The sequence below is a fragment of the Macrobrachium nipponense genome, chromosome 19, assembly GCF_015104395.2.
Source record: "Macrobrachium nipponense isolate FS-2020 chromosome 19, ASM1510439v2, whole genome shotgun sequence".
NCBI lineage: Eukaryota > Metazoa > Arthropoda > Malacostraca > Decapoda > Palaemonidae > Macrobrachium > Macrobrachium nipponense.
Window position 1 is genome coordinate 30,398,536 of NC_061088.1, and position 16,908 is coordinate 30,415,443.

At 45.2% G+C, this 16,908-nt stretch overlaps 1 protein-coding gene across 1 annotated transcript in view; it reads right to left on the reverse strand.

Annotated features, from left to right (window-relative positions):
• Nucleotides 1–16,908, reverse strand: part of LOC135215566 (RING-type E3 ubiquitin-protein ligase PPIL2-like) — a 233,628-nt gene that overhangs the window by 76,588 nt on the left and 140,132 nt on the right. Inside the window, exon 8 of the mRNA XM_064250426.1 lies at nucleotides 6,077–6,228. Coding sequence (XP_064106496.1) covers nucleotides 6,077–6,228 — 152 coding nt within the window. The remainder of the gene's footprint in view (nucleotides 1–6,076; nucleotides 6,229–16,908) is intronic.

Here is a 16,908-nt window from a genome sequence, read left to right on the forward strand (position 1 = left end):
AGACAACATGCTTCTATAACCTTTAATGGTTGACACTGCTAGCTGAGATTATTCTCGTAAATATAAAAGAAAATCAAGCAATTTCGGTCACAGAGGTATCGGAGGAGGACAGCTTCTTCGCCTTGCACCATCTACGGAAAACTTCCCACTTCGATTGGTATATCCGCATGGTTGAGGACCTTCTTGCTCTAGCAATTGCTTTTGCAGCTTTTGCGAGAAAAAGCCTCTCGCTCTGACCAGTCTTTCGATAGTCGAAAGGCAGTCAGGGCGAGAACGTGGATGTTTTTGTGGTACCTCTCGAAGTGGGGTTGTTTGAGCAGATCTGTCCTTATGGGAAGAGATCTGGGGAAGTCCACTATCCATTCCTGTACCTCTGTGAACCATTCTCTTTGCAGGCCAATAGGGAGCGATCAATGTCATCCTCATTCCTTCCGAGGACACAAACTTCCTCATTACTTCCCCCAGCATCTGAATGGGGGAAAAAACATACGAGTCTATGCCCGTCCAGTTCATGAGCATGGCATCGATCGAACAGGGCTCTGGGATCGTCCCCCCAACGAGCAAAAGTTCTCAATCCTTCTGGAGAGGAACGTTGCAAAATAGGTCTACTTGAGGCTTCCCCAAAGAGACCATATGTTGCTGGCAGACTTGTGAATGAAGGTCCATTCTGTTGGAAGGACCTGGTTCTTTCTGCTCAATCTGTCCGCTCTTATGTTTCTCCCTCCTTGAACGAACCTCGTCAGGAGCCGTATCCCTCTTTCCTCCGATCACAGATCCCTTGCCAGCTCGTAAAGGGAGAAAGAGTGTGTCCCCCTTGTTTTCTGATATATGCCAGAGCCGTGGTGTTGTCCGAGTTGACCTGGACCACCACGCCTCTGACTTTCGTTCTCGAAATGTCTCAGTGCCAAGTGTATGGCTATGAGCTCTTTTGCGTTTATGTGCCAGGTCTTCTGTTCTTCCGTCCAGTGCCTGACACCTCCTTCGTCCCTAGTGTTGCTCCCCACCCGTCTCCGAGGCGTCGGAGAACAACACTAGTGAGGGTTCTGAAGAGACAAGGACACTCCTTCGTTCCTTCTTAGAGGATTCTAACCACCATCGCAAGTGGTGTTTGATGTTCTCCTCTATGGGAAAGGTATCCGTAAGATCTCCCTTCTTCCTGTTTCCAACTTCTCCTTAGATGGAACTGCAAGGGTCTCATGTGCAGCCTCCCCAGAGAAATGAACTGCTCTGGCGACGAAAAGGGTACCCAAAAGACTGAGCCATTCCCTCGCTGAGCTTCGTTCTTTCTCTAGGAAGACCGAGATCTTTTCCACCCCTTTCCCAATCCTTTCTTGGGATGGATACGCTCGAAAACCCCAAGAATCCATCCGAATCCCCAGATAGACGATGGTCTGGCTGGGGATCGTGTGAGATTTCCCGAGGTTCACGAGCAATCCGAGAGATCTGACTAATTGCAGAGTTATCTCCAAGTCCTCCAAACACTGTTGTTTTGACTGTGCCTCTTATAAGCCAGTCGTCTAAGTAAAGCGATATTCTCACCCCTTCAGATGTAGCCATCTTGCTACGCTCCTCATCAATGCCGTAAACACCCGAGGAGCTGTCGAGAGTCCGAAGCACAAAGCCCTGAACTGATAAATCCTTCCCTGCACCATGAACCGAAGATATTTCTTCGACGAATGATGCAGGGAGACGTGAAAGTAAGCATCTTGAAGGTCAAGGGAGACCATCCAATCTCCTGGACGGAAAGCAGAGAGGACCGAATTGGATGTCTCCATGGAGAACTTCGTCTTCTCCACGAAGCGGTTCAATGCACTCACGTCCAGGACCGCCTCCACCCTCCCGAGGCTTTTGGCACCAAAAAGAGGCGATTGTAAAAGCCCCGAGAGTGGCAGATCCTGTACTCTCTCGATGGCCTCCTTCTCCAACATCTGCTGCACCAACCCGAGAAGGGCATCTCTTTTTACAGGGTCTTTGTATCTCGCTGACAGCTCCCTCGGTGTCGTTGTCAATGGAGGTCTGTTCCTGAAGGGGATGAGGAATCCTTTCTTGAGAACTTGTAGGGACCAAGAATCGCTTTTCTTGAAGCCATGCTTCTGAAAATCTCAGAAGCCTGGCCCCTACTGGTGCTTGGAGGACTGGAACCTCATTTAGGATTCTTTCTCGGGACTCTGATAGACGATCTTCCTCTTTTCCCCCTCCTCTCTTCCTTGGGGCTCGGCTAGAAGTGCTACCTCGAAAGGGCTGTTGGGCAGTTCTTGGATCCCTCTTCGTGACAAGAGCCGCTGGTCTAGGTTTCTTAGCAGATTGTACCAGCAAATCTTGTGTTGCCTTCTCAGTAAGAGTGTGGGAAATATCCCTCACTAACTGAGAAGGAAACAATTGTTTAGACAGAGGGGCATATAAAAGAGAAGTCCTCTGTACTGGAGAGACTGCCTTGGTAGAAAAGAACTATAGACAGACCTCTTCTTCAATTACTCCTGCCCCGAAAAGGGATGCCACTTCAGCCGATCCATCCTGCACCGCCTTATCCATACAGGCCAGCACGCTATGCAAGACTTCTGGCTCTAAAAACTGAGGGTCTTGCGTCTTCTTGGCCAAAGCCCCAAGGGACCAGTCTAGGAAGTTAAAAACTTCCAAGACATGGAATATTCCCTTGAGGAGATGGTCCATTTCGGACATTGTCCAGCTTGTTTTGGCTGATGGAAGTGCGTGTCTCCTCGCCGAGTCCACCAAGGTCGAGAAGTTCGCTTCAGCAGAGGAGGGAAGAGCAAGTCCCGTAGATTCCCTGTGTTCGTAACCAAATCCCTCTCCTTCCCGATAGCCTGGAAGGGGGGACAGGTAAACACAGTCTTTCTTGCCCCCTCCGGTTGTTTTTAAGCCAATTTCCGAAAGACTGCAAAGCCCTCTTCATTGAGATGGTCGGTTGCATCTTCAAAAAGGAGGAGACTTTGCAGTCTTCGTACTTGAAAATAAAGACCAAGAGGAGGAAGGAGGCAGCAGGACTCAGGGACTCTCCAAATTCTTTTAATAAGAGGGCTGTCAATGTCTTAATAGTCTGTAAGACCTGCCCCCTTATTTTCTTCAGAGTCCGAGACATCTTCTAATTCTTGCTGAGCTTTATTCGGAGATGAGTGCGCAAACTGGAGGAGGACTCCTCTTCTCGGGAAGGTGAAGGGCTCGTAGGCAACACCGACTGCAACCTGACAAGGGCTACGGCCCGCCTGTGCAACATCTTGAGTCCCTGCCAGGGTGAAGGCCGATGTTGCCCTTTTACACTAAGACCCTCCTGACAAGGACGACGGCCGCCTGTGCGACAACTCTCGTCCCTATCAGGAGAAGTCCTTAAATGTCTCTCCCTTTTTGCAGAATCAAGTCCTTCCTGACAGGGGCTACGGCCGCCTGTGCGACGTCTAGAGACCCTGTCAGGAGAAAACTGATCCTGAGAAAAATCCCAAAGAGGAGCCTCCAAGTCTGCCTCAAACTCCGATAAAGCTTCCGAATCATAGCGCCTGAAGCTTGGTCCTTCTAATTTGTATAAGTCTTTGCGCCTGCTTGTCATATGATGGATGTCAGGCGCTCGACGCTTGGTAGTCGGTTTAGGCTCTTTACGCCTAAGATCAGGCTCCTCAGGCGCCTTGCGCCTGGCTTCAGGCGCTTTGTGCCTCATTTCAGGTGCTCCAGAAGGCGCTTTGCGCCTGTTTCAGGCGCTTCAGGCTCTCCAGGCGTCTTTGCGCCTCGTTTCCAGGCGCTCCAGAGGCGCTTCTTGGCACTTCGCGCCTCATTTCAGGCGCCTTGAGTTTTTGATTCAGGCGCCCCAGACGCTTTGCGTCTCATTTCAGGAGTCCTAAGCGCCTTACGTCTGACTTCCGAAGTTTCAGAAGGTTTGCACCTCGATCCAGGCGCCTCAGGCGCTTTTCTTCTAGTAGGAGATTCAGGCTCTTCTAGATATCCATACAAATCCTCTCACCTTGACGGCGCTTTGCGCCTGACAGGAGCCTGACGTCTGGCTGGCGCCAGGCTCCTGGCAGGAGCCTCGTCCGAGTTCTCAGAGAGTTCCATAGGACGGGATCTTTTAATTGGAAGGAATTTATCCTTCCTCCTAGGAGGATCCTTCTTAAGCACTCCCTACTAATGAAGATACCTGCTTTTGCATATTCTCCAAACAAAATCTTCGTAGCTACGACCTCTTTTTCGATCTCCAATGAAGGAGAAGGAGCATCTGAATAAACCTCCTTTCTCCTCTTTTCCGGAGGATATTCTTCCGGAAATTCTTCAGGGCTAGAATAAAATGCTGGAGACTTCCACGATCTCTTCGAAGGTCTCGATAATCTATCCGAACTCCATCCTTTCTTCGAAGACAAATCAGATGAAGAAAAGCACTGTTTCAGGACGTCTTTCCAATGACTATCCTTGGCAGTCTGGGACGCAACTACAGAATCTGCCGAGGGACGCCTGACCGGTGGGGATTCTCTGAAACCTCCCTGCGGTTTTCGACATTCTCTTCTGGGCTTGGGAGCTTGAAAGAGGTCTAGACCTGGGAGCGAGACAGAGCCGATCAGACGCACCCTCCACTTCACTGGGAACACTTTCACTGCGCTTACCTTCTAATTCCTTTAGTTTACGCTCCATTTCCAGAAGCGAGGCTTTCAGACTCGCAATTTCCGATGTTGAACTTGCCGAGTCGGATAATTGAGAAGGTAAAGCTGTATGGGAGGAAACAATTGGGTTGGAGATAGGCAATCGCCCGCTAACTGGCTCGTTAGAGACCGACCTACTCACACTTTTGGAAGAGGCTTTTCTAGCCCTATCCCTTTCCAACTTTCTCAAGTAGGAATCAAGCATCTTCCATTCCTCCTCATTCAAATCCTTTCATTCATCACATGATTCAATTGTGAGCATACATTCCCTCTACAATTCTTACAAGTGGTGTGAGGATCTACCGAAGCTTTCGGTAGTCTCACTTAACAACTCTCATTCACACACACTTTAACGAAAATCGAAACGTCAGACATTATGAGAAAATTCCAAATCCAAAATAAAAAAACAGTCCACAATAGCGTATGCCAAACCAGAGATCCAATACGTCACCAAATAGCAGTCCAAAAGATCAACGGCGTAATGAAATTCGAAAGTCAAAGTCAGGAGGAACTAGCAAACGATGTTACCCGTCCTGGCGAGAGAAAATCTGGCTCAAGAATGGTAATGGTTCTATTCCTGCCACCCAGCGGCAGGAGCGGGTAGATCACGTGACCTACCTGTAGTGTGTGCCGCGAAATTTGAATTTCTGTCGGGACGACGGAGTCTATAGCTAAGTATATATCTGACAGGGAAGTTGAATGTATGAAAATTGTCTACTTAAAATCACCGAATGTTAACCAAGAAGCCTGCAGAAAACAAAACATGAGAAGTGTGGTATGTTCATACCTGGAGTCCGGAAGTGGGTGGATACCTGTCACCTACACTACCGATGGCAGTGCCACCGCAAAATCTCAATTTTGGTCTGCCACGATAGGGAACCTACAGCTATGTAATTGCTTGGTAAGACACTACAGTAAAATGAAAAATAAAATCTTTTCTTACAGCTTATGAGTTATATTAAATAAATGTATATCATCATACAGTAAAATTTACCTGCTCATCAGCTTCTTTAAATGGATCCCAAAAGATGGATGTATCCTCAATAATTATATCTTCAATTGGAACATCCTTATTATCAGTTTCAATAGCCTCCATGGCAGATAGAGTAGCTAATCCTCCAACTACACGTCCAAAAATTGTGTGTTTACCATCCAAATGAGTACAGGATCGGTATGTAATGAAACTGAAATAGATACATATCAAACAAGATACTTATGCAATAAAATTGCAAGCACTGAACTGCCAAAGAGCACATCTCACGCATCAGTTGTAACAACAATGTTAGTGTATACCTACGTACTTGTGCTGCACTCTTGATGATGTGTTCTAAGGGCACAAAGTTACTAAGTAAAAGTATGCCAATTAAAAAAAAAAAAAGTGCAAATATCATAAATCACAATATATGTGTACAAAATCTTCAAGAAGAAAAATAACTTACAATTGACTCTTATTGCTGTCTGGTCCAGAATTGGCCATGGAGAGCACACCTCGACCTTTATGTGACAAATTGGCACGGAATTCATCTTTAAAAGGTTCCCCCCATATTGACTGTCCTCCCTTTCCTGTACCTTCTGGATCACCCCCTTGTATCTAGAATACAAAAACATACAAGATATTAATATGAAGGAACAATTCTCACATATTTGATTTAAACTAATTTTAAATGAAAATCAAATAACAACCTAACAATCATATGCCCTCATCACAGTCAATAACCTGCTAATGCAGGAGAAGCATTTTCTGGTGACACTATTGCCACCTGAACCTACCAGTATCCTTTAACAATCTCAAATGTCATTGTCAGCCAAGTCAGCAACAACCTGGTGTCTTTAAAAATTTACATTGTTTTTTCTTTCTCAATTACATTTTACTTTAAAGTTAATTTATTTCCACCTTCTTCACTATTTTTGTTAGTGCATTGTTGTGAAAGAAAGGTTGAAATATTTATTTATTCATTTTGGTTTTCAAGTTTGCTGTTAACTACCTATAAGCAGAGCCGTATATAGAGAGTTTGGCCAACCTTTTGACAGGCCGCCATCTTGCTCCTGTCCTGTTCAGCCACGTTTCATGCACCTGAGCGATGTTCTCTTCTCTCTCTTCTCTCTCTCTCTCTCTCTCTCTCTCTCGCTTCTCTCTCTCTCTCTCTCCCTTCTTCCTCTCTCTCTCTTCTCTTCTCTCTATCCTCTCTCAACCATTAAGATGTTTATTAAAACACTCATGATAGTTTATAACTTTGTTACAGTTTTAACTTTAAAATACATAAGTATTATGAAGTATTATACATGATTTCAAAAATGATATTGTTATGATACAATAAAGTTTCATACATACTTACCTGGCAGATATATACTTAGCTAAGACTCCGTCGTCCCCGACAGAAATTCAAATTTCGCGCCACTCGCTACAGGTAGGTCAGGTGATCTACCGGCCTGCCCTGGGCGGCAGAACTAGGAACCATTCCCGTTTTCTATCATATTTTCTCTCTTCCACCTGTCTCCTGCGGGGAGGCTGGGTGGGCCATTATCGTATATATTCTGCCAGGTAGTATGTATGAAACTTTATTGTATCATAACAATATCATTTTCATACAATCAACTTACCTGTCAGATATATACTTAGCTGATTGGCACCCTTTGGTGGAGGGTAAGAGACAGCTAATATATGGAATAGACAGGTAACAACATATGTTGTAGGTATAAAAAAAAAACCTTGGTTCCTACCTGATAGGTGGTAGACTTCGTGGCTGTAGCCCGGGAGTCTGCATCACCTCAAGAAACTTTAGCGAGATATGTGATCTATGGCCAAGAGTTCTTGTGGGTCTGCCGATGGGGTCTTATCCGCTTACTCGGCAGAGCCTGAAAGGACTTTGTCAATGGGTGCTGATCCACTTATATGACAATACACCTTATGAAGGAGCACACAACCAATCCTGACCACCTGATCCTAACCACCATGTTAGTATAAAAGATTGTTTCGAGTTATCCCCAAACTCTTCAAAACAACCATAACTCAAAAACACAATACGCACACATACATAAATTTTAAAAAAAATAATAATACTCCTCTAAAAAGATATCACAAGAGTTCCTTACTGAACAACAGTGACTGGCCACCAGTGCGGCATCTAGCCCTTTTTGTCAGCAGAAAGTCTAGAACATATCTAGTAGAAGGTATGCACAAAATTAAGGATTGGTGCTAGCTCCCATACCCAGGATCGTATCCGCAGACACGAACGGACCCAGAGAAAAACATTTCTCGTAGGTCACGCGAACGTCTTTCAGGTAGTAAGATGCAAATACTGAGTTGCACCTCCAATACATATGTCGCTTCCAAGATATTCTTTAGCGACATATTCTTTTGAAAAGAGAGAGACGTCGCCACTGCTCTTACCTCATGAGCTTTCACTCTCAAGAGTCGAAAAGTGTCGTCAGGACAGAGCTTGTGAGCGTCTGTAATGACGTTCCTTACAAAGAAAGCTAGAGCATTCTTGGACATAGGTCTTGTGGGGTCTTTAATCGAGCACCAAAGACCTTGTCTAGAGCCTCCTATCTGTTTCTTCCTCTGCAGGTAGAATTTTAGCGCTCTTACAGGGCAAAGAGACCTTTCCGCTTCTCTACCTACGAGACTCGATAAGCCTTTAACCTCGAAGTTCTTGGGCCAGGGATTCGAGGGGTTTTCATTTTTGGCCAGAAATAGTGTTTTAAACGAGCAGATGGCCGAGTCTCTGTTGAATCCCACTTCATCTTCTAGGGCATGCAGCTCACTAATCCTTTTGGCTGTAGCTAGAGACAAGAGAAACAAGCATTTCCTTGTTAAATCTCGAAACGAGGCTAGATGAGGAGGCTCGAATCTTTCAGATGATAGGAACTTGAGGACCACATCAAGGTTCCATCTAGGAGGAGCTGGTTCCCTAGACTTTGTAGTCTCAAAGGATCTTAAAAGATCGTGTAGATCCTTATTATCAGCAAGCTCTAGGCCTCTATTTCTGAAGACTGCCGACAGCATGCTCCTGTATCCCTTTATTGTGGATACAGACAGGTGAGAGTCCTCTCTAAGGAACAACAAGAAATCAGCGATTTCGGTCACAGAGGTACTGGAGGAGGACAACTTCTTAAGACTTACACCACCTTCTAAAAACCTCCCACTCAGACTGATAGACTCGTCTAGTGGAAGCTCTGCGGGCTCTAGCGATCGCGCTTGCAGCCTTGCAAGAAAACCCTCTCGCTCTGACAAGTCTTTCGATAGTCGAAAGGCAGTCAGAGCGAGAGCGGGGAGGTTTTGATGATACCTCTCGAAGTGTGGCTGTCTGAGAAGATCTATCCTTCTTGGAAGGGATCTGGGGAAGTCTACTGTCCACTCCACTACCTCTGTGAACCAATCTTGTGCCGGCCAAAAGGGGGCTATCAGGGTCATCCTTGTCCCGTTCGAAGCCACGAACTTCTTCAGTACTTGTCCCAGAATCTTGAAAGGGGGGAAAGCGTATACGTCTACATGAGACCAATCTAGCAGGAAGGCGTCGACAATGAGAGCTCTGGGGTCTTCTACCACTGAACAAAAGACTTCCAGTCTTTTGGAGAGGAATGTGGCGAAGAGATCCACATGAGGAGTGCCCCAAAGAGACCAGAGACTCTGACACACTTCTGAGTGGAGGGTCCACTCTGTGTGAAGGACCTGGCTTCTCCTGCTCAGCCTGTCTGCCCTGACGTTCCTTGCTCCCTGAACAAATCTCGTTAGGAGGGAGATGTTCCTCTGGGAGGCCCAAAGAAGCAGATCTCTTGCTAGTTCGTATAGGAAAACGGAATGTGTCCCTCCTTGTTTCCGAATGTAGGCAAGAGCGGTGGTGTTGTCCACGTTCACTTGGACTACACTGTTTGTCACAAACGGTTCGAAGAACTTTAGAGCCAAATGTACGGCTAATAGTTCTTTGCAATTTATGTGCCAGGACACCTGAGCTGCCTTCCTGGTGCCTGACACCTCTCTCGTTCCCAGGGTTGCTCCCCAACCCTTCTCCGACGCGTCGGAATACAACACTCGGCTTGGGTTCAGAACCTCCAGGGAGATTCCCTTGTTCTCTTTCAAAGGGGACAACCACCATTCCAAGTGAGGTTTCATTTCCACTGGAATGAGAAAACTGTCGGAGAGAAGTCCGGTCTTCCAACTCCAAGATCTCTTGAGGAAGAACTGAAGAGGACGCAGATGAAGTCTTCCTAGAGGAAAGAACTGTTCGAGCGAGGAAAGGGTCCCCAGAAGGCTCAACCATTCCCTCGCCGAAGTACGTTCTTTCCCTAAGAAGAGAGAGACTTTTTCCAAGCCTCTCACGAGTCTCTCTTGCGAAGGAAATACTCGAAACCCCGAGAATCCATCTGAATCCCCAGATAGACTAAGTTCTGTCTGGGGATCAGCTGCGACTTCTCGAGGTTCACGAGCAATCCCAACGACTTGATCAGGTTTAGGGTCAATATAAGGTCCTCCAAACACTGTCTCTCTGATCTGGCCCTGATGAGCCAGTCGTCCAGATACAGAGAGATATTTATACCTTTGAGGTGAAGAAACCTCGCCACATTCTTCATCAGGCTTGTGAAGACCTGAGGAGCTGTGGACAGGCCGAAACACAAGGCCCTGAACTGAAAGATCCTTCCCCCCGTCATGAAACGGAGGTACTTCTTCGAAGAAGGGTGAATCGGGACGTGAAAATAGGCGTCCTGGAGATCCAGAGACACCATCCAATCTCCTTGTCGCATAGCCGCAAGGACTGAGGCCGAAGTCTCCATAGAGAACTTCTCCTTCTGAACAAATTTGTTCAGAGCGCTGACGTCTAGTACTGGTCTCCAGCCCCCCGAGGCTTTTGCAACCAGAAAAAGACGATTGTAAAACCCCGGGGAGTTTTGATCCAGCACTAGTTCTATCGCCCTCTTGTCCTACATTTGATCCACCATCAGACGAAGAGTATCCCTCAGTACAGGGTCCCTGTATCTGGCTGACAGTTCCCGCGGAGTTGTCGTAAGGGGAGGACTGTCCTGGAAGGGGATAAAATATCCCTTCCTGATTACAGACATCGATGAGGCGTCCGTGTTGATGAGTGTCCAGGCCTCTGCAAATCCGAGTAGCCTGGCACCTACTGGTGTTTGGAGGTTCGCTGTCTCATTTTCCTTTCTTAAAGGGACGGAAGGCAGATCTACCTCTCCTCTCAGGAGCTTTCCTTTTTGAGGGAGCTCTGGAGGGAGGGCCTCCTCGAAAGAGCTGAAGCGACGTACTCAGCCCTTTCTTCTCAACCACTACAGCCGGTCTCTTCTTCCTTGAAGACTGAAGGAGAAGATCCTGCGTCGCCTTCTCAGTTAGTGAGCGGGAAATGTCCTTCACTAACTGAGAAGGAAACAAAAAGTCAGACATGGGAGCGTAAATAAGGGCTGCTCTCTGAGAGTGGGAAACAGCCTTGGTTAGAAAGGCACTGAACACAGTCCTTTTCTTCAGAAGTCCCGCTCCAAAGAGGGAGGAGACTTCTCCCGAGCCATCTTGCACCGCCTTGTCAATGCATGACAAGATACAAAGCAGGACTTCAGGGTCTAGACCCTCCGAGTCATGGGCCTTCTTGGACATCACCCCAAGGGACCAGTCCAGCAAATTGAAGACTTCCAATACATGGAAGAGTCCCTTGAGGAGATGGTCCAGCTCAGAAATACCCCAAGTCACACGAGCCGAGTTCAGGCCATGTCTACGAGAGGCATCAACTAAAGTAGAAAAATCTGCTTCAGCCAAGGCTGGGAGAGAGAGGCCCATATTCTCCCCAGTCTGGTACCATATACCTCTTCTGCCAGTAAGTCTCGCCGGGGGCATACAGAAGATAGTTCTGACAAGCTCCTTCTTCGTATTCATCCAGTTGTTAAGAGACTGGAGAGCCCTCTTCATAGAGATGGTAGGTCTCATCTTCAGAACCGACGAAGACTTAGGAACCTTCGAACTCGAAAACAGAGATCGAGGAGAAGGAGGAGCGGCAGGTGTTAACGCATCCCCATATTCCTGAAGAAGAAGGGCTGTCAACACTTTATAGCTTGAGAGTCCTTCTCTACCACGAGCCTCGTCTTCCGAATCGTCGTCAACACAGGGTTCCGGAGGAGAATCCGCCTTAAATTCAGGAGGATCTTCCCAAACCTCTCTCTCTACAGGAGACAAACTCCTAATAGGAGAGGGACTAAGAGAATGCACTGAGTCTCTCTTAAGCAGAGCTGGCGCCTCGCGCCTGGCTGGCGCCTCTCGCCTGGCTGATTCCTCACGCCTGGCTGGCGCCTCGCGCCTGGCTGACTCCTCGCGCCTGGTTGGCTCTTCACGCCTGGCTGGCTTCTCACGCCTGGTTAGCTCCTCACGTCTGGCAGGCTGCTCGCGCCTGGTTGGCTGCTCGCACCTGGAAGGCTCTTCTTGTCTGTCTGGCGCCTCGCGCCTGGCTGACGCTTCAAGCCTGGAAGAAGAGGCCTCACGCCTGGTTGGAGTCTCGCGCCTGGCAGGTGAAAGGAGACGAGACTTCTTAACAGGAAGCCTAACGTCCTTTTTGCGAGGAGGATCTCTTGAAAGGACTCCGACCAAAGAGGCTAACTGTTCTTGTACAGCTAACAGGATCCTCTTTGAAGCTACTCCAGCAATCCTCTTCAATGGGAGAAGAGGGAGACCTTGAAGGCGTACGATCCTCTAAATCAGAACGGGGAGACGTCGAGACCATCTTCGCCTTCTTGATAGAAGAGGGGGCTTCATCAGAGAAGCGTTCCGGGCTCGAGTCAAAAGCGGGTTCTTTCCAGTGCCTTTTCAGGGGCCTGGAAAGGTCCGAGTCCTTCCACCCTCGTTTAGGTGAAGGAGAACCGGACGAAGAGAAACACTCACGCAGGACGCTCCTCTTGAAGCGGTCCTGAGCAGTCTGTTGCGAGACAGAGCCTGCTGAAGGGACGCCTGACCGGTGGGGATTCTCCACAACCTCCGTAAGGCTTTCGACTTTCTTTCTCCTCTGGGTATGGGAGCTTGGAAGAGGTCTAGGCCTGGGAGCGTCGCAGAGACAACACTGGGAGCACTCACTTCACTCAACATGTCACTATCACTTTCCTTCCCTTGCATGGCCGCCATTTTGGTCCTCATCTTATGAAGAGTAGCCTTCAGATCGGCAATTTCAGAAGCCGAATCTGAATGCAAAGACTGTGAGGGCTCAGATACAGAGGGAGAATTAAATTCATTAATTAAAGAAGAGTTAGACTCAAGAAAAAGCTCAATAGGCCTTGTACTCACACCCTTTTGTGCAGCCCGTCTAAATCTATCCCTCTCTAACTTCTTCAAGTAAGAAGTTAGAGTCTTCCATTCATTAGCATTCAACCTTTCACACTCATGACAGGTGTTAGCCAAAGAACATTCAAACGCTCTACACTTACGACATACAGTGTGAGGATCAACCGAAGCCTTCGGTATCCTCACCTTGCAGTCTACATTCACACACACTCTCACACTAACACTTGAATCAGACATTCTAGTAGAAAAATCAAAAGCAAGTCCAAATCCAGTCCACGGTAGCGAATGCCAAAACAACGATCCAGGTACGTCACCAAAAAGTCCAATAAAGATGATCAATTGCCTTGAAAAGCAAATTCCAGTCAGGAGGTAGTAACAACAATGTTGATACCACCGGCGACAGAGAAAATATGATAGATAACGGGAATGGTTCCTAGTCCTGCTGCCCAGGGCAGGCCGGTAGATCACCTGACCTACCTGTAGCGAGTGGCGCGAAATATGAATTTCTGTCGGGGACGACGGAGTCTTAGCTAAGTATATATCTGACAGGTAAGTTGATTGTATGAAATTAACTGTTTACCTATATTCATTACAGCTTTTCTCATCATACTCTTACTCCCTAAATCACCTTCTTTCCTTTTGATTTTAATGACTGAAAAATTCTCTTGTTTATTAGCATAAATATGTAATCTTAAAGTGAAGAAAAACTTCAGGAATCTATCCTTAACGTCATGGCAAGAAGGAAAGGTTATATTTTTTGTCCGAGTGTTTACCAAAGGCACTAGTGGTCCTAATAAATTGGTCGTTTCCAAAACTATTTTCATTTGCCCAAACAATATTTTCTGCATTCTGAAATAAACTGAAGCAGGCATCTGTGTTATAGACTAGGCAGTTTTCTCGATATTCTTTTAATTGAGTCAAACTTTGAGAAGGATCTGTCTGTGTTGACTGGTTACTCTTTATTGTTTGATGATTAAACATACAATGATGATTTGACTTTTTAACCTTTTTTATGCAGTAACCAGCACTATAATGTAGGCTGCTCAGTTCTGCTTGATTAATTAAATTGTCACTTGAGAATTGGTCAAAATCAAGTATCTCATTTCATTTTCAGCATCACCATTTGTTTCACCATTTGGCTTATTAAGAAAGTCAGCTAGAAACTCGCGGTCATCTACGTTATAATTACTTACACTTGAGCATCTCAGAAATTATGCAACGGATATCAATTTCAGAGACTGTCGAAATTCTAAGGCAGTTAGCACTGGGTATTTCAGTCTTATGGAGCTAAACAAGTTTTCTAGACAATCTTGAGTGAATCTGGGCATCAGTAAAAATCTGTGACCTTTGGCCACAATTATTTTGGAAATTAAGAATCACAGTGGTAGACAATATCACTAGTTTGAACTGGCTTCCACTATGCATTAACTGCAATAGTATTTCATGAAACACTTACAACTTGCTCAAGATGCAGTAATGTCTTGCATAACAGAATTCATTATGTTACTTAGTGCCATGATTGGATGTATGCTTGGCATTAAATCGAACCAATTATTTATCAGACCAATGAACCAAGCTGTTGTAAGTCTTTACTGTATCCTTTACGTTCAACAAGTAATGAAGTCCTGCTTTTACTGAACTGTTAAAGAAATTTAAAGCACCTAATACTTCCATTTTCTCAGAATGAGATGGATTTACATGAGCTTCAGTGAGTTTTGGCGCAAGCTTCAGATCTTTGCCTTCCTGAAAAGATATCAAACTTTTGGCATGTTCAGTTGTCACCTCCTTCAATGGCAAATCAAACTGTTTTACCATGCCATCACTATAATGAATGATATTACCATTCACTAGACATGACCACAAGTTCTTTATAATATGTGGTACATCATGCATGAAGTAAAGAAATTGTTCTTTGCTAATAGGATGAGCTATCTTATTAACAATTTTACAGTTCCAGGCACAAATAATGCCAAAACTCTTAAGAAAGGCCCGATTTGCACTCCCCATGTCTGATGTGATGGCACTAAATACAATCCAATGTCATGCGCTCACTACAAAATAGTCAATACCAAAGGTTTTAGTTTCCCCCCGTGACGGCTCTGGTGTGGCAGTGTTAGACAGAGGCAAGATGGCGCCCATCAGTCAGTGACGTCGCCTGAGTGGTTCTGAGCATGGCCAAACTCTCTCTATATACGGCTCTGCCTATAAGTAATGTAACTACAAATTTTCTGTTTCTTGTAGCCAAAAATAAAGAATGTTTAGTTTATCCTTGAAGTCCAACATGGTACATCTTGCTTCCACCTTAACTCAAGTCTGAAGAACAAACCATTCAGTGGAGAAAGGTTGATAACCAGCATCCACTTTCCCAGACTTCTTGATCAGAAAGAAATTACCTTAGAAACCCGGGAACAGATCATCTAAAACTTCCAATGCATCTTCTCCAGCATTACCCTTTCCTCTGTCAACAGAACTTCCAGGTAATCCCAGAAGGTTGGCTCTATACTAGTTGGTAAGAAAGGGAGGGAAGGGTGGCAGTCCTTGAAAGCAGCCTATAATCATCCAAAAGGACACAGCTACCAAAGGTCCCAGCCCCTGTAACTGCTACATTGCCCAATGACATAATGAATTTCTACCTCCTTCCACTTGCCTCTTTTTTTTAGGTGAGAGCTTAAAAGATGGCTGAAAGGGACAGAGGCTTTTTCATGAGGAAGGATAAGGTTGAACTCCCTGTCATGGCCCAGAGAAAATCTGAGCTTTCATTGAAGCTGACACTTTAGGCACAGCCATGCTTAAAGACGGCTTCAGTTCTGCATGATGTGCCACATGACTTGAAAGAACACTGTGGTGGAATTGTGTCCTAGCAATTGGAAGACACTTCTTCACTAACACATCAAATTTTCTCTTTAAGGGGAGTAAAGAAAAAGCCAAGACTAACCTATTTTCCATTTTAAAGCTAATCTTGGTTAGAACTTGTTGTAAGAGAAAGGTAGAAAATGTGTAATGCCTTCTCATGATGAAGTTCACCTCCAGATTAACCCTGGATAGATGTGTTGTGTGCTTGACCCCGAGTGTATGTTGAAAAACATGTTTTTTTCCTATAAATTATCGGCTGTCACGAATGTGTGGGTGATCGACCTGCAAGTGGCCACTACAGTGGACCCCCCATATTTGCATTCTCTGGATTCATGGACTCACACATTTGCTGATTTCTCTTGGGAACGTTTCCCCGCATTATTCCAGAAAATTCGCATATTCGCAGTATTTTTGTATGAGAAATATCCACAAATACCTGGTTTTTCAATCAATTTCATCATAAAATGCACTTTTTGTGATAAAACTATTAAAAAACCAAGTACAAAAATTGTTAGTGGGTTTTTCTTAACCCTTAAACGCCGAAGCGGTAAAAATCTAAAACTCCCCCGAATGCTGGAGCCGATTTTGAGTGAGCGCGGAAGGGGAAAAAATAATTTTTTTAAAAAATCACAGCGCGCTTAGTTTTGAAGATTAAGAGTTCATTTTTGGCTCCCTTTTTTGTCATTGCCTGAAGTTTAGTATGCAATCATCAGAAATGAAAAATAATATAATTATCATATGTAAATAATGCGATATATGGTAGCGAAAAAAAAAATTCATACATAATTGTATTAAAATCACGCTGTGTAAAAAAACGGTAAAAGCTAACAAGTTTCTTTTTTTTTCGTTGTATTGTACACTAAATTGCAATCATTTTGATATATAATACATTGTAAAACAATAAAAGCAACACCGGAAAAATATTATCACAAAATGATGTACGAATTCGTAACGCGCGGACGTAAAAAAATGATTTTTTCAAAAATTCACCATAAATCTAAATATTGTTCTAGAGACTTCCAATTTGTTTCAAAATGAATACGAATGATTGAATATTACGATACTGTAAGAGTTTTAGCTTACAATTGCGTTTTTTGACCATTTCGGTAGAGTCAAAGTTGACCGAACGTGGTTTTTTTTCTATTTATCGTGATT